The 14,923-nt window shown below is 46.0% G+C and overlaps 2 protein-coding genes and 1 long non-coding RNA gene across 3 annotated transcripts in view; 2 read left to right on the forward strand and 1 right to left on the reverse strand.

The window, feature by feature from the left end:
* Positions 1 to 1,102, forward strand: part of LOC149450175 (threonine synthase-like 2) — a 164,784-nt gene extending 163,682 nt beyond the window's left edge. Inside the window, exon 7 of the mRNA XM_089692332.1 lies at positions 530 to 1,102. The gene's annotated coding sequence lies outside the window, so the exon portion shown is untranslated. The remainder of the gene's footprint in view (positions 1 to 529) is intronic.
* Positions 1 to 14,923, reverse strand: part of LOC149450178 (uncharacterized) — a 35,294-nt gene that overhangs the window by 12,456 nt on the left and 7,915 nt on the right. Inside the window, exon 2 of the long non-coding RNA XR_016315299.1 lies at positions 600 to 742. This is a non-coding gene — a long non-coding RNA (uncharacterized LOC149450178). The remainder of the gene's footprint in view (positions 1 to 599; positions 743 to 14,923) is intronic.
* The window catches only part of LOC149450179 (uncharacterized), a 28,802-nt gene continuing 21,254 nt past the window's right edge, over positions 7,376 to 14,923 (forward strand). Inside the window, exon 1 of the mRNA XM_089692334.1 lies at positions 7,376 to 8,509. Coding sequence (XP_089548460.1) covers positions 7,891 to 8,509 — 619 coding nt within the window. The 5' untranslated portion in view covers positions 7,376 to 7,890. The remainder of the gene's footprint in view (positions 8,510 to 14,923) is intronic.

The raw sequence follows: 14,923 nt of genomic DNA on the forward strand, positions 1-14,923 counted from the left end.
AGCGGATTTAAGCTGAAAAATATGTTGACTTTTACATTTTCAAAAGAAGAACAGATATGGCAATCCCCTGTAATTGTCTCAGAACAGCAACTTAAAGTGATTCTAAACCCACTTAATTTTCTTTAAAATAATAAACATGTCATACATACCTGCTCTGCGCTGCCCTCAGGTCCCCCCGCTGGTGGTCCTGGCTCCTCCCCCTTTGCCAAGCGTCCTCATAGCAAGCCACTGGCTATGGGAGCACTCGTGCAGGTTCACTGCCGAGCCAGCTCTGAGTGTCCATTGACTCACAAAGCACAGCCTGGCCCGGCTTCCTCCTCACTGGCTGTGATTGACAGCAGCAGAAGCCAATGGTTCCCGCTGCTGTTTCTAAGCCAAAGAGGAGGGAGAGAACAGAGAGATGAAATATTGATCTTTGCCAAAATGTCATCTATCCTTCTACTGTATGATCTGAAATGACTAAGAATAAAAAGGTGCTCTGGATAGGCAGTGGATTGCTGCTGACAATGTATGTGTGTTTTGGTTATAGAACTAAACTGCCCGAGTGATGCCTGCTGTAGTACTCCAGTGATAAAACATGAAAAGGAACCATGGCTTACCTTGCGCCTATGATCCCCAGGTAATCCAGTAACCTGAGAAATGGCTTTTTCTTCTGCCCCATGGTCCCAACTTCCTACTGAATCATCTCACACACTGCTCAGCTCACCGGACCATCACTGATCAAGGAGAAACCAGCAGGAACCTTAAGCCAGGAGAAAAATACAAAAAAAGAAACAAAATATATAATACATTTCACACATACCAGCCTTCATATAATATTAACCTCAAACATATGGCTGAAATATTTATACAGGTCTTATCTGACAAAAGGATTTGTATTTCTATCCCTCCAGTCCTGAGATCTACACAGCTCTGCCACACAGCACAGTCCTGTTTGGCAGGGCAGGGACCCCATTTTTCTCTGCTGCAGTTAACTAACACTTACAGGTCTTGCCTTTTCCCCAGCCTAGGACTGAACAGTAAAGAGAGAAGCAGAAAGCCGAATCTTTCTGTCACGTCCCCTTCTCCTCCTATCAGCACATGAGCACAATCAACTGCTCCCTTGTACTGCTTCTCTCACCCCCCCCCCCCCCCCCCCTTAGTCTGATCTCTGCTGCAAAGGACTTCAGGAAGCTGATAATAAATCAAATTTCAGCTGTTTGCATTTCAAAAAAATAATTTATAGATATATTAAAGTGGAGCTCCACCAAAAAGGGGAAGCTTTGCTGGTTTGCCCCCCCCCCCCCCTCCACTGCCACATTTCGCACTTTTTTTGGGGGGAGGGGGTCCCTGGTTCTGGCATGCCCTCCTCTTTCCCCCCCGCAGTCTTCTGGGACACATTACAGGTCCCAGAAGGTTGCTGGACCATTTGGGAGGCGCAGTACAACTCGTGCATGCGCAGTGGGCACCCAGCTGTGAAGCCACATTGCGTCACAGCCGGGAGTCCACAGTTGCGATGCTGGCGCCAGGGGGAAGAGACAAGCGGGAAAAGGGACGGCATGGGCGACAACATCACTGATCCTGCTAAGACACAGTTCAATATTTTAATAGGGGTATAAAGTAGAACTATAGGCAACATTTTTTTTCACTTTGGATAGAGGAAGGGAGGGTTATAACCCCTGTCAAGTTTTATTTTTTGCTATCTGTGTCCCAAACAGGAGAAATAGAAGGGGGAATCTTCCAGGGACACAGACAGCAATAGAAACCTGACAGGTGTTCTAATCCCTCTCCTCTCTACCCAAAAAAAAAAAAAAGTGTTTCCTTTAGTTATACCTTTAGGCTTTCTAATCCCAAGAATGAAAATACTCCATAATACTTGCTGCCGGTATTCTCACCTTCCAAGGCCTTTTAGTTCATGGACAAGTTCACCTTTTGATTAAAAAAAAAAAAATGCACATTTTATATACAGGTAAAAAAATGTGCATTATTGTTTGCTGCAGAAGCCTGGAAAGCATTGCACCAGCGATAGGCAGATGACTGATGCCATGCAGGTCTCCTGCAGATCTGTCAGTACATCTGCTTTCCCCATACAGGATGTACGCACAAGCAGATATACTGACAGGAAGACTGAATGAACTACCCCAGTGCTCCACAGTGCCGTGATAGTTCATTGAGAACTACAAGCTGACAGCCGCTAAGTCTGTGGGGACTAGTAGTTTCTCATTCACAGAGGAGTGACGCGGCCGGGCAAATGGAGTCCCACACGGCCACATTTTTAAAAAATTTCACAGATATCGGGGAGAAGATCGCTCACTAGCTGACAAAGCTGGTGATCTGCAGGGAGCGGGGGCCAGTGCGTTCATAACATGTTACACTCTGAATATGGGGGTAACATGTTACAAAAGGGGAATTAGCCTTTAACCACTTGCCCTCCAGAGGATTTACCCCCCTTCCTGCCCAGGACATTTTTTTGCATTACGGCTGGTAAATGGTACGGTGGGATATGATTGCCTATGCGGTTTTTATTTTTTGCACAATAAAAAAAAAAATAGACTGACAATTTTGAGAAAAAAAAACTATATTTTTGACTTTTTGCTATTAGACGTGTCCAGTAAAATTTTTTTAAAAATCACATTTGTCATAAATTTAACCGTTGCCATACCGGGCACTTTTACCCCCTTCCTGCCCAGGACATTTTTCAGGTTTCAGCGCTCTCACACTTTGAATGACAATCATACAACATTGTACCCAAACTAAAATGTTATCATTTTCTTCACACAACTAGAGCTTTCTTTTGGTGGTATTTAATCACCGCTGGGGTTTTTATTTTTTGCTGAATTAACAAAAAAAAGGCCAAAAATGTTGAAAAAAATCCCACCTTTTTCTTTTTCTGTTATAAACGTTTACAAATAAATAATTGTTCTTCAAAAATTTAGGCCAAAATGTATTCTGCTACATGTCTTTGGTGAAAATAACCCAAACTTGGATGTATTTTTTGTAGGAAAGTTATAGAGTTCACAAACTGTGGTATAGATCTGAATATTGATCAATCCTGAAGTACTGACAGCCAATCTAATTTCTTGAGGTCCAAGAATGTCAAAACAGTACAGATATCCCCCAAATGACCCCTTTTTGCAGAGTGGACAGTCCGACGTACTTCATAAGAGGCATGGCAAGTTTTTTTAAGTTGTATTTTTTTTGTCATAATTTTTCGGAAAATGAAAAAATTAAAAAAATTATTTTCACAATTTTTTTTTTTACATACTGTCACCAGTGCAGTACAGTGTCATCATATAACTGGCATGGCGGTGATCAGGGACACTGACTGGTGACAGTATGAAAAAAAAATATATAATTTTTTTTATTACAATTTTTTTACGATTTTTTTTTCATATTTCACTATCACCAAAGTAGTACAATGTTACCATAGTAACATTGTACTACTTTGGGGAAGTAATCAGTATTTTTTTTTTTTTTTACATAATTTGCTTACAGCAAAGAATTACTTTGCTATAAGCAAGCATTTACCTGAATAACATCTATTCATTCAGGGTTTTTTTTTTTTGTGCTTAGCTGTGATTTGGCCACAGCTAATCACATGACAGCTGGGCTGTGATTAGCCCAGCTTGTGCATGTGATCGCTGTGACCAATCACAGCTACACACACTAGTATACAATGGATGGCATGAATGAAGCCATCCATTGTATACAACTGTCATGTGATCTGCTGTGATTGGTCACAGCAGGTCACATGGTATTGGCAATGGGCCGGTACTCAGATATGTCATCGGCCGTGTCCGAGGTACACAGCCAGTGACAGATCGCGCAGCAGCGCGGCTCTGCAGGCGCGCAAACTGTGCATGCCCGGGAGGACGCCATATGGCTTCCACCCGGAACGCTAAGGGATTTGGCCGGGGGGCTAATGGTTAATCCAAAATGTATTCTGTGACATGTCTTTGCTATGAGACAATATGTGTAAATTAATTGGCTTACATGATATTTATAGTGTTTACAAATGGCGGTATATATACTGGGTTTTTTTTTTTTTTTAACTAGTAATGACGGCGATCAGCAACTTATAGCGGGACTGCGGTGGGCATTCTGACACTGGGTGGAACTGACATCCCTAGGGACACCAATACAGTGATCAGTGCTAATAAAAACCACTGACACTGTACTAATGGCAGTGGGGAGGAAGGGGTTAACATGTGGGGCGATCAAAGGGTTAACCTGTGTGCTGTGTTACTATGGGGCTGTGTGTTAGTGCTTCACTGTAAGCACACTGCTTTGCATGGCTGTGACCCGGTGACTGATAGCCGCGGCCGTGAATGGTGGCGCAGGTAGGGCACACGTGCGTCCCCTACCTGGCAATGCAAAATCAGGTATATACACGTGATTTTGTGCACCCGTGCCGCCTTGTAGCAGTACTTCAGCTATAGGGCGGACGGGAAGCGGTTAATACAATACTGATGTTTCCCTTCCTGGTGACACCTCTGGCACATGTGCATTCTAACCAATATTCTCAGTATCCTGAAATGCTGCAATGTGAAGACACCTTTGCTCTAATGACATGATCACAGATCTCCAGTATAGGTTCTCATTCTCACAAGCCTTCCTCTGTTTACTTCCCTGAAACACCATGTGACAAGCAACATCACAGGGGCTGTGTCATCACTTAGGCTACTTTCACGCTGACCTGCGGCAAAAACACATATGCATATCTCACACGTTTATACCGCGGTTGCTGTGCGTTTTGTGGTGTGTGTTAGATGTGTTGCATTACAAAGCATATTGGTGAATAGCTGGTTGTTAAGGACGTCATCAGGTACTCGCTTCTTAACCACTTGACAACCAGCCTATAGCCGAATGAAGGCCACAGCGCGGTTGTCCAGTTCTGGGAGGGCGTCATACAACATCCTCCTAGACCGCGCCCTCCCGCGTGCCCCCAGCGGCACGCACCCGGCGATCTCCGTGATTGCTGTGTCCTATGGACACAGCTGATCACGTGATGTGGTAAAAGGGCAATCAGAGCAGCCTTTTACCACATGATCAGCTGTGTCCAATCACACAGCAGATCGCTGGGTAAATGCAGTTGCTGGTCATCGGCTTCACTTTCCTGACGCTGTCACAGTGTGAGGAAAGTCCTGCTGATAACCGGCAATTGTCTGAAAAACAGATTGGCACTGATGATCAGTGCCACCCACATGTGCCCAGCAGTGCTTCCCATCTGTGCTGCCCAGCAGTGGCGCCAGTCAGTGACTAGCAGTGCTGCCCATTAGTGTAGCGTCATCAGTGCCGACTCATCAGTGACGCCTCATCAACGCACATCAGTGAAGGAGAACAATTACCTGTTTGTTTCTATTATAACATTTTGCAAAGAAAGACTTTTTCTTTTGATTTTTTGCTATTTTTTTGTTTATAGCGCAAAAAATAAAACACCCAGAGGGGATTAAATACCACCAAAAGAAAATCTGTGTGAAAAAAAATGATAAAAATGTCCTATGGGTACAGTGTTGCATGACCGCGCAATTGTCATTCAAACTGCGCCAGCGCTGAAAGCTGAAAACTGTCCTGGGCAGGAAGGGGGTATAAGTCCTCGGTAGGGAGGGGTTAAAGGATAAGTTCACCAATCATAACATGTTACACCCATAATCAGGGTGTAGCATGTATTGAATGGACCGACCCCCGCAACCCCCTGATCTCCATTGGGACAGCAAGTGGGAGATTTTCTCCTCCCTGCTGACACAATTTAAAAAACAAATGATGTGGCTGTGCAGGGGTTCCGCCCGCGTCACTCAATCAGTGTTCTGTGAATGGGACAACTACAAGTTCCTGCAGCCTTTGTGGCGGTCAGCTTGGAGTTTTCAATGAAGGACCGCGGCGCACCGCAGGGCAGTGTTAGTTCATGGAGCCTTCCTGTCAGTAGTATACTGACAGATCAGAGGGAGACCTCCATGACACCAGCCATCTGCTGATTGATGCTACAAAGCTTTACAGGCTCCACAAACAAAAAAATAATAAATGCACATTTTTTATTTTCACCAGAAAATAAAAAAAAAAAAAAGTGCTTTTATTCATAAAAAGTGAACTTCTCCTTTAACTAGCAGCTATTCATTGGCTGTGAAGGATGCCGGTGGGCGGACACTTCTTAACAACCAGCACATTTCTGTCACATGACCTAAAAAAAACGCCCCCTGGGTGAGGATTGGTTAAACTGTGAGGGGCGGATGACACCAGGACGGCCCAGGAATGCGGCACTGAAAGACTTGTGGAAGAAGTGGGAGGACTGGAGAACTCGGACACTCAGGGCATTGAGGGCCACAACTTGGGGGCCATTCACACACTTTTATTGTGATTTCAGTGAGCTGTACCCTGTGCAGGCCTGAGGGGGGTCAGCCACAGTCTACCTCCCCAGTGTTCTGGGGGAACAATGGGGGGGGGGGCAGGTGGGGAAACGCTGAGGGGGCGGGGGGGGGGGAATGACGCTGAGGGGGCGGGAGGGAATGACGCTACGGGGGGGGGGTTTAATGACGCTGAGGGGGCAGGGGGGGAATGACGCTGAAGGGGGAGGGGAAATGACGCTGAGGGAGTGGGGGGGGTTTAATGACGCTGAGGGGGCAGGGGGGGGGAATGACGCTGAGGGGGCGGGGGGGGGGAGATGACGCTGAGGGGGGGGGGATGACGCTGAGGGGGCGGGGGGGGGGGAGATGACGCTGAGGGGGGGGGAAATTACGCTGAGGGGGCGGGGATATGACGCTGAGGGGGCGGGGGGGAATGACGCTGAGAGGGGGGGGGGGAGAATGCCGCTGAAGGGGGAGGGGAAATGACGCTGAGGGGGCGGGGGGGGAAATGACGCTGAAGGGGCGGGGGGGGGGGGAAATTACGCTGAGGGGGCGGGGGGGGGGGGAAATGACGCTGAGGGGGCAGGGGGATATGACGCTGAGGGGGTGGGGGGGATATGATGCTGAGGGGGGGGGGAATGACGCTGCGGGGGGGGGGGGAATGACGCTGAGGGGGCGGGGGGGGAATGATGCTGAGGGGGCGGGGGGGAATGATGCTGAGGGGGGCGGGGGGGGAATGACGCTGAGGGGGGAGGGGGGAGAATGACGCTGAGGGGGGGGGGGGGCAGGTGGGGAAGGGACTCTGGGGGGCAGGTGGGGGAGCCCCAGCTATGTCTGCCCCTTTTTACCCCCCCCCACCCCCCCACCTCTCCAGACATAACCTATCAGCCTTTCTATACAGACAATCCCCCCAGCCTTGTCCACAAAGCCCCCCGACCTCCTCTATGCGCCCCCCGGCCTCCTCCATCCACCTCCCCGGCTCTCCTGCCCTCTGTCCTCCTCACCTGCTCAGTTCTGCTCCCCCCTCGGAGGCCATCATCCCCGCCCGGCCGTTCCTTTGCTGTTCCCCTGTCAGCTGATCCTCTCCTTCGCCTCCCATAGACTTTACATAGCTAAAGATGGCCGCCGTTTTCTCTGTATGGAGCCGACTGGGAAGGGAGACATCTATGGGATGAGCGGTATTACATGAGAATGCCATCTTGTGGCGGAATTCTAGAATAACCAATAAATGGCCCCAATCCTGTGTAATTCTATGTAAAATCTATAAAATGATAGAAGATGGATTTGGTTGTAGTGTTACATGAGCGCCATATTGCCAGTCAGAGTGACAAGGCCGGAAAAGTGACAGTTGGTGTGAGGTGCTGAGTCAGCCTGAGACCTGCGCTGGTGCCGAGGCGATTGCATCCTCAGACTGTGTCTCCTGCGACTGACTGCATCTCCTGCGACTGACTGCAGTTCTTCTCCTTTCTATTACATTGCGTTTACCATACTAGTTTTCTTGATAACATTATTATTATTATTAGATATTTTTAAGCTGTTTTCAGGTACTCCGGCATCAATTACTACCAGGATGCAGCGATCTTCACGACGTCCATCTCGTGGAAGGCCATCACGTCAGGAGGGCGGAGAGTCTCCCATAGCCCATCGGACGAGGGCCAGAGCGCAACAATGGCAGAGACGGGAGGACGCCGCCATCAGCCGGAGTCGATCTCCAAGAGACCGCAACAGGGCTGCTGAGCACCACCCAGAGCCACAGGGAGCACCGGCCATGGAGCCAGAGGGAGCACCGGCCATGGAGCCAGAGGGAGCACCGGCCATGGAGCCAGAGGGAGCACCGGCCATGGAGCCAGAGGGAGCACCGGCCATGGAGCCACAGCGAGCACCGGCCATGGTGCCACAGCGAGCACCGGCCATGGAGCCACAGGGAGCACCGGCCATGGAGGCACGCGGCGAGGAGCAGGTAATTTGTACCATTTGTTTGGCAGATTGTGAAGATGGAGACGCCAATACTACCCTACCCTGCGATCACCAATTCCACAGCCGCTGCCTACAACAATGGGTTGAAGAGAGTGCTACCTGTCCCATGTGCCGGGCGAACATTCCTGTCCTGCGAGGGGACCAGGATTTCAACCGTATGAGAGAGTTTCTTGATGAAAATGGAATCAACTACGTGATCGATGAGGAGAATGGTATTATAGAGATCTATGATTAATATTACCAGCTTAGAAGTATTTATTGTATTATATATTTTAAGAGTTTTCCTTTCTTGTAGAAGTTATACTATTTAATGCTTTAAAAAAACAAAAAAAAACAAAAAAAAAATATATATAGTTATTGAATATTATTATAAGTATTATATATTTTAAGAGTTTTCCTTTCTTGTAGAAGTTATACTATTTAATGCTTTAAAAAAAAAAAAAAAACAAAACAAAAAAAATATATATATAGTTATTGAATATTATTATAAGTATTATATATTTTAAAATATGTTCTTTATTGTAGTAGTCTAATATTATTATTATTATTATTACACAGTATTTATAAAGCGCCAACAGTTTGCTCAGTGCTGTACATTACAATGGGAGACAATACATGAGACAGTACAGTAACAATACAATAAAATACACGAGCGGTTCAAGGCCCCTGCTCCTTGGAGCTTACAATCTAGGAGGGAGGGGATAGTGGTACAGGAGGAAATAGCTGTGGGGGATGGAGTGGTGGGGGGAGCGGAGGAGATCAGCAGTTAGGTAAGGGCGGGGTAGGCTTCTCTGTAGAGATGGGTTTTCAGGGTGCGCCTAAAAGTGAGGAGGGTAGGTGACAGTCTGATGGATTGGGGTAGTGAGTTCCAGAGGATGGGGGAAGCCCTGGAGAAGTCCTGGAGGCGGGCATGGGAGGAGAAGACCAGGGAACTAGAGAGTAGGAGGTCTTGTGAGGAGCGGAGAGTACGTTTTGGGTGGTATTTTGAGGCAATGTTATGAACAGCTTTGTACGTCAATGTTAGTATTTTGAATTGTATACGTTGGGCAATCGGAAGCAAGTGGAGGGAATGGCAGAGGGGGGTGGCGGATACGGAGCAGTTAATAAGGTGGATGAGTCTGGCCGCAGAATTCAGGGTAGACTGAAGCGGGGATAGCCTGTGTTGGGGTAGGCCTGCGAGGAGGGAGTTGCAGTAGTCAAGTCGTGATATGATAAGGGAGTGAATGAGTTGCTTTGTAGTTTCCGGGGTTAGGAATGGGCGTATTTTGGAGATGTTGTGGAGGTGGAGTCTGCATGAATTTGTCAGCGATTGGATCTGGGGCTTGAAAGACAGATTGGAGTCTAGAATGACACCAAGTACTCTGGCTTGCGGGGTGGGGCTAATGGTGGTGGTGTTGTTGGTCGTGATGGAGAGGTCAGGGAGAGGTCAGGGAGAAGTCAGGGAGGGGGGGGGGCGTGGGCTGGGGGGGAAAACTAGGAGCTCGGTTTTGGAAAGGTTTAATTTGAGGAAGTGGAGTGACATCCAGTCTGATATGTCGTTCAGAAGGCTAGTGATTTGGCCCAATCTCGTGGGCGGCGAGTGAGGTACTGGGAGGAGGTGGGGGAGGAGGAAGCAGGGAGTTGAAGGTGGAAAAGAGCTGGCGAGGGCTGGCGGAGAGGGTATTGATGAGGGTTACAAAGTAGGCTTGCTTGGCAGCATGGAGGGAGGAAGTGTAGGTGAGGAAGGCGGATTTATATTGGTTGAACGCTTGCTGGGATCTGGTTTTGCGCCATAGTCACTCTAGCGTCACTTGAGGTTTTTGGAATGGTCATTCTGCCAGGGTTGAAACGGTCGGGGTCTAATGTTTTGTGTGGTTAGAGGTGCTAAGGAGTCAAGGGCGGCTGACAGCGAGTTGTTCTAAACAGTAGTGGCCAAGTCAGGGCAGGACAGGGGAAGGATACTGTCGTAGAGTTGGTCAGCTGCAGAGTGGAAGGGGGCAGGGTTCAGGTTGCGGAGATTTCGGCCGGTGAAGGTTTGACGTTTGGGGTGGGTAGGTGTAAGAGGACGAGGATACGGAGAAGGTGATGAGGTTGTGGTCAGAGAGGGGAAAAGGGGTGTTTGTGAGGTTGTGGGGGGTGCAGAGATGACAGAAAACAAGGTCCAGGGTGTTCCCGTTGGAGTGGGTGGAGGACTGTATGCACTGTGCGAGTGCAAAAGAGGAGGTTAGGTGGAGGAGTTGTGAGTTATGCTTAAAAATCACATTTATTGTTATTATATTTATTATTGTTATCATTAATATTTATTTTAAGATATTTTCTTCTCATAGTAGTTAATGATTAAAAAAAAATACAAAAAAAATTGTTATTTTATATTAATATCATTACAATGATATTTTAAGATGTGAATAGAAGAATCTGTTAGTTGGACTGAACGACAAAAACAGAACTTTTCATGTGTGCCCACCATTAGAAGTGGGTGGATGCAGGGAGGTAAATTCTAATGGTAGGCATACCACACAAAGCTGCAGGCATAATCCTAGTATAATTTTATTCAGCCGGCGATTGGTTTTCATGTAAAAGCAATCCTAGTGACTAATTAGCTGCAGGATTGCTTTTACAAGCAGCGGGAGAAGATGCCTCCCCCCCTTGCTGCCTTCCACGGCCTTCTCAGGCTTTCCCGTGCCATCGGGGGAACCTGAGAATGCAGCCGGTGTTTCTGCCAGCTAACCATAGATTTGACTGGAGACCGGAATGGAGCCAATCATCTCTATAGTCTAAGAAATCAGAAGCTTACCAGCATTTGATCACTTCAGTTTCGCAGGATATAAACAGCGCCATTTGTGAATTGGGAAAGCATCTGATCACACCGATCTTGGTGAGATTAGATAATGTAAGAGCAGAGGAGATATCTAGAGTCTGATAGACCCCAGATTTCTCAAAAATGAATGTATGACAATGTCCATCGCAGTTATAGGGGATATTTGCATTCCCTGACATAGCATTAAAAGTGATAAAAACAATGAAAGGGACAGTGTAAAAATAATTTAAAAATTCAAATTAACTTTAAACTCCATTAAAGATTTATTTTTTTCTACACAAGTTTCTGGAAAATGACAAAAACATTTTTTTTGTTTTACACAAAGTTGTCACTTAAATGATATATTGCTCACACAAGCCATGGGTATATGTGGAATTACATATACAAAATACATTCTGCAACTTCTCCCGAGTATGGGGGTACCACATGTGAGAGACTTTAGCAGTCTAGCCAAGTACAGGAGCCCAAAATCCAATATGCTCCTTCAGGCGTTTAAAGGGCTTTATTTACTCATTACACTTCCTGACTACCTATCACAATTTAGGAGGCACTGAAATGCCAGGATAGCACCAATCCCCCCCAATGATCCCTTTTTGGAAAGTAGACACCCTAAGAAATTTGATAAGAAGCATGGTTAGTATTTTGCAGATCCCATTTGTTGCCACAAGTTTTTGGAAAATGAAGAAAGAAAACAAAAACACATTTTTTTTGTTTTTTATATTTCAAAAGCTTGTGAGAAAAAATTAGATCGGCAAAATACTCACCATGCCTCTTTTTTTAAATTCCTTGGGGTGTCTACTTTCCAAAAAGGGTTTATTTTTTTTGGGGGGGGGGGGTTTGGTGCTATCCTGGCATTTCAGGGCCTCCAAAACTGTGATAGGTAGTGAGGAAGTGTAATGAGGAAGTTACGCACTGTCAAGCTTTCAAAGTGGTCATTGGATTTCAGGCTCCTGTATGTGGCTAGGTTCCCAAAAGGTCTGACACATGTGGTATCCCCATACTCGGTAGAAGTAACAGAATGTATTCTGGGGTGTAATTCCACATATACCCATGGCTTGTGTGAGCAATATATATATTTAAGTGACTAGTGACTGGTATTTTAGCACCTCAAGAAATGTGATGGGCAGTCAGAAAGTAAAAGCTGTGTAAATTCCATTCTCTATACCATAGTTTGTAGATACTATAACTTTCACACATAGCAATCAATATTCACTTACTGGGATTTTGTTTTACCAAAAACATGTAGCAGAAAAATAGCAGAAAAATATAAAAAGCGCACAGGTGATCAAATACCACTGAAAGAAAGCTCTATTTGTGTGAAAAAAAGGAAGGAAATTTTGTTTGGGTACAGCTATTCTCTTCTTGTAGTAGTTAATAATTTAAAAAAAAAACCCCCAGGAACAATTGAGTACTGTCCGTGATACTTTTTTTATTTGCACTAACATACAATTTAGAGGACAAGCTTTCGGGGTATGTCCCCTTCTTCAGGTCTATCTTGTCCTCTAAATTGTATGTTAGTGCAAATAAAAAAAGTATCACGGACAGTACTCAATTGTTCCTGTCGCAAATGCACTAATACGGCTACAATCACCTCAAGCAAAAAAAACCCCAAAAATTAAAAAACCAAAATAATTATACCATTATTGGTATGAGGGGGCAGGTGGGGGGGATAACGCTAAGGGGGCGGGGGAGATAATGCTAAGGGGGCAGGGGGGGGATAGCGCTAAGGGGGCAGGGGGGATAACGCTAAGGGGGCAGGTGGGTGGAGGATAACACTAAGGGGATGGGGGGATAACGCTAAGGGGGCAGGGGGGGATAACTAAAGGGACGGGGGGATAAAGCTAAGGGGGCGGGGGGGAATAAAGCTAAGGGGACGGGGGGGCTAACGCTAAGGGGGCGGGGGGGGGGATAATGCTAAGGAGGCAGGGGGGGGGATAACACTAAGGGGACAGAGGGGGATATAACGCTAAGGGGGCAGGGGGGGATAACGCTAAGGGGACAGGGGGGGTTAACGCTAAGGGATCCGGGGGATAACACTAAGGGAGCGGGGGGGAATAACGCTAAGGGAGCGGGGGGGAATAACGCTAAGGGGGAAGGGGGGGATAATGCTAGGGGGGCAGGGGGGGATAATGCTAGGGGGGCAGGGGGGGGATAACGGTTTTATTGTTATTATATTTATTATTGTTATTATTATTTTATTAATATTATATATTTTAAGATATTTTCTGCTCATAGTAGTTAATGATTTTAAAAAAATACAAAAAAATATTGTTATTGTATATTAATAATATTATAATGATATATTTTAAGATGTGTTCTGGCTTGAAGTAGTTATAATAGTTTATGCTTTAAAAAAAAAAATAAAAAAAAATTATATATATATATATATATATATATATATATATATATATAATTGTTATTTATAATATCAGCTTAGATGTATTTATTGTATTATATCTTTTAAGAGCTTTCCTGTCTTGTAAAAGTTATAGTATTTAATGCTTTGAAAAAAAAAAAATTAAAAATGAAAAAAAAAAAAAAAAAAATATATATATATAGTTATTGAATAATTGTCAAGGTCCTACCTTTCCTCAGACCTTGTGCTGCTCCATGTGCTGGCATCCATCTTAGGTGTCTGCAAAGCATTGTGGGATCCTTTATGCTTTCAGCCCTCTGCGGCTCCTCCTCCAGGAGGTGGCGGCTTATCACATATAAGTCTGCTGTTTGTAGCTGTCCATTGCATTCGTGTCCTGTCTGTTGCACAGCAGCAAGCTCCTATTTAGTTTCTCATTGCTCTCCTGGATACCGACTCGGCTTTGGCAAGACTCCTTCCTGGCTTCTGACCCCGGCTCTGGCGACCATCTTTCCTAGCTTCTGACCCTGGCTCTGGCGACCATCCTTCCTAGCTTCTGACCCCGGCTCTGGCGACCATCCTTCCTGGCTCCTGATCCCGGCTCTGGCGACCATTCTTCCTGGCTTCTGACCCCGGCTCTGGCGACCATCCTTCCTGGCTTCTGACCCCGGCTCTGGCGATCATCCTTCCTGGCTTCTGACCCCGGCTCTGGCGACCATCCTTCCTGGCTTCTGACCCTGGCGACCATCCTTCCTGGCTTCTGACCCCGGCTCTGGCGATCATCCTTCCTGGCTTCTGACCCCGGCTCTGGCGACCATCCTTCCTGGCTTCTGACCCCGACTCTGGCGATCATCCTTCCTGGCTTCTGACCCCGGCTCTGGCGATCATCCTTCCTGGCTTCTGACCCTGGCTCTGGAGACCATCCTTCCTGGCTACTATTCTACTAAGTCATCCGCTGTTGCTGTTGGACTTGCATGGACTCTGTCTTGTTTTTGTATAATAAACCTACCTTTAATTGCACCTCCTTGTGTGTCTGGCTCCTTGCTCCCTGACAATAATATTAATAGTATTATATATTTTAAAATATGTTCTTTATTGTAGTAGTCTAATAGTTTATGCTGAAAAATTATTTTTATTATTACATTTATTATTGTTATTATTATTAATATTATATATGTTAACGTATTTTATGCTGATAGTAGTTAATGATATAAAAAAAAATACGAAAAAAAATGTTATTGTATATTAACCATTTGACGCCCGGCCTCTGGCCTCTGGCGTCCGTAAAAATGGATTAGCTTTCCGGGAGGCCGCCATATGGCGTCCTTCCGCACATGCGCAGTTTGCGTGCTTGCAGAGCCGTGCAGCGGTGCGATCTGTCACCAGCTGTGTACCTCGGACCTGCTGTGACCAATCACAGCAGGTCACATGACAGTTGTATACAATGGATGGCTTCATTCATGCAATCCATTGTAT

Source organism: Staurois parvus, unplaced genomic scaffold (genome assembly GCF_062004578.1).
Source record: "Staurois parvus isolate SC_StPar_1 unplaced genomic scaffold, SC_StPar_1.0 ptg000581l, whole genome shotgun sequence".
Classification (NCBI taxonomy): domain Eukaryota; kingdom Metazoa; phylum Chordata; class Amphibia; order Anura; family Ranidae; genus Staurois; species Staurois parvus.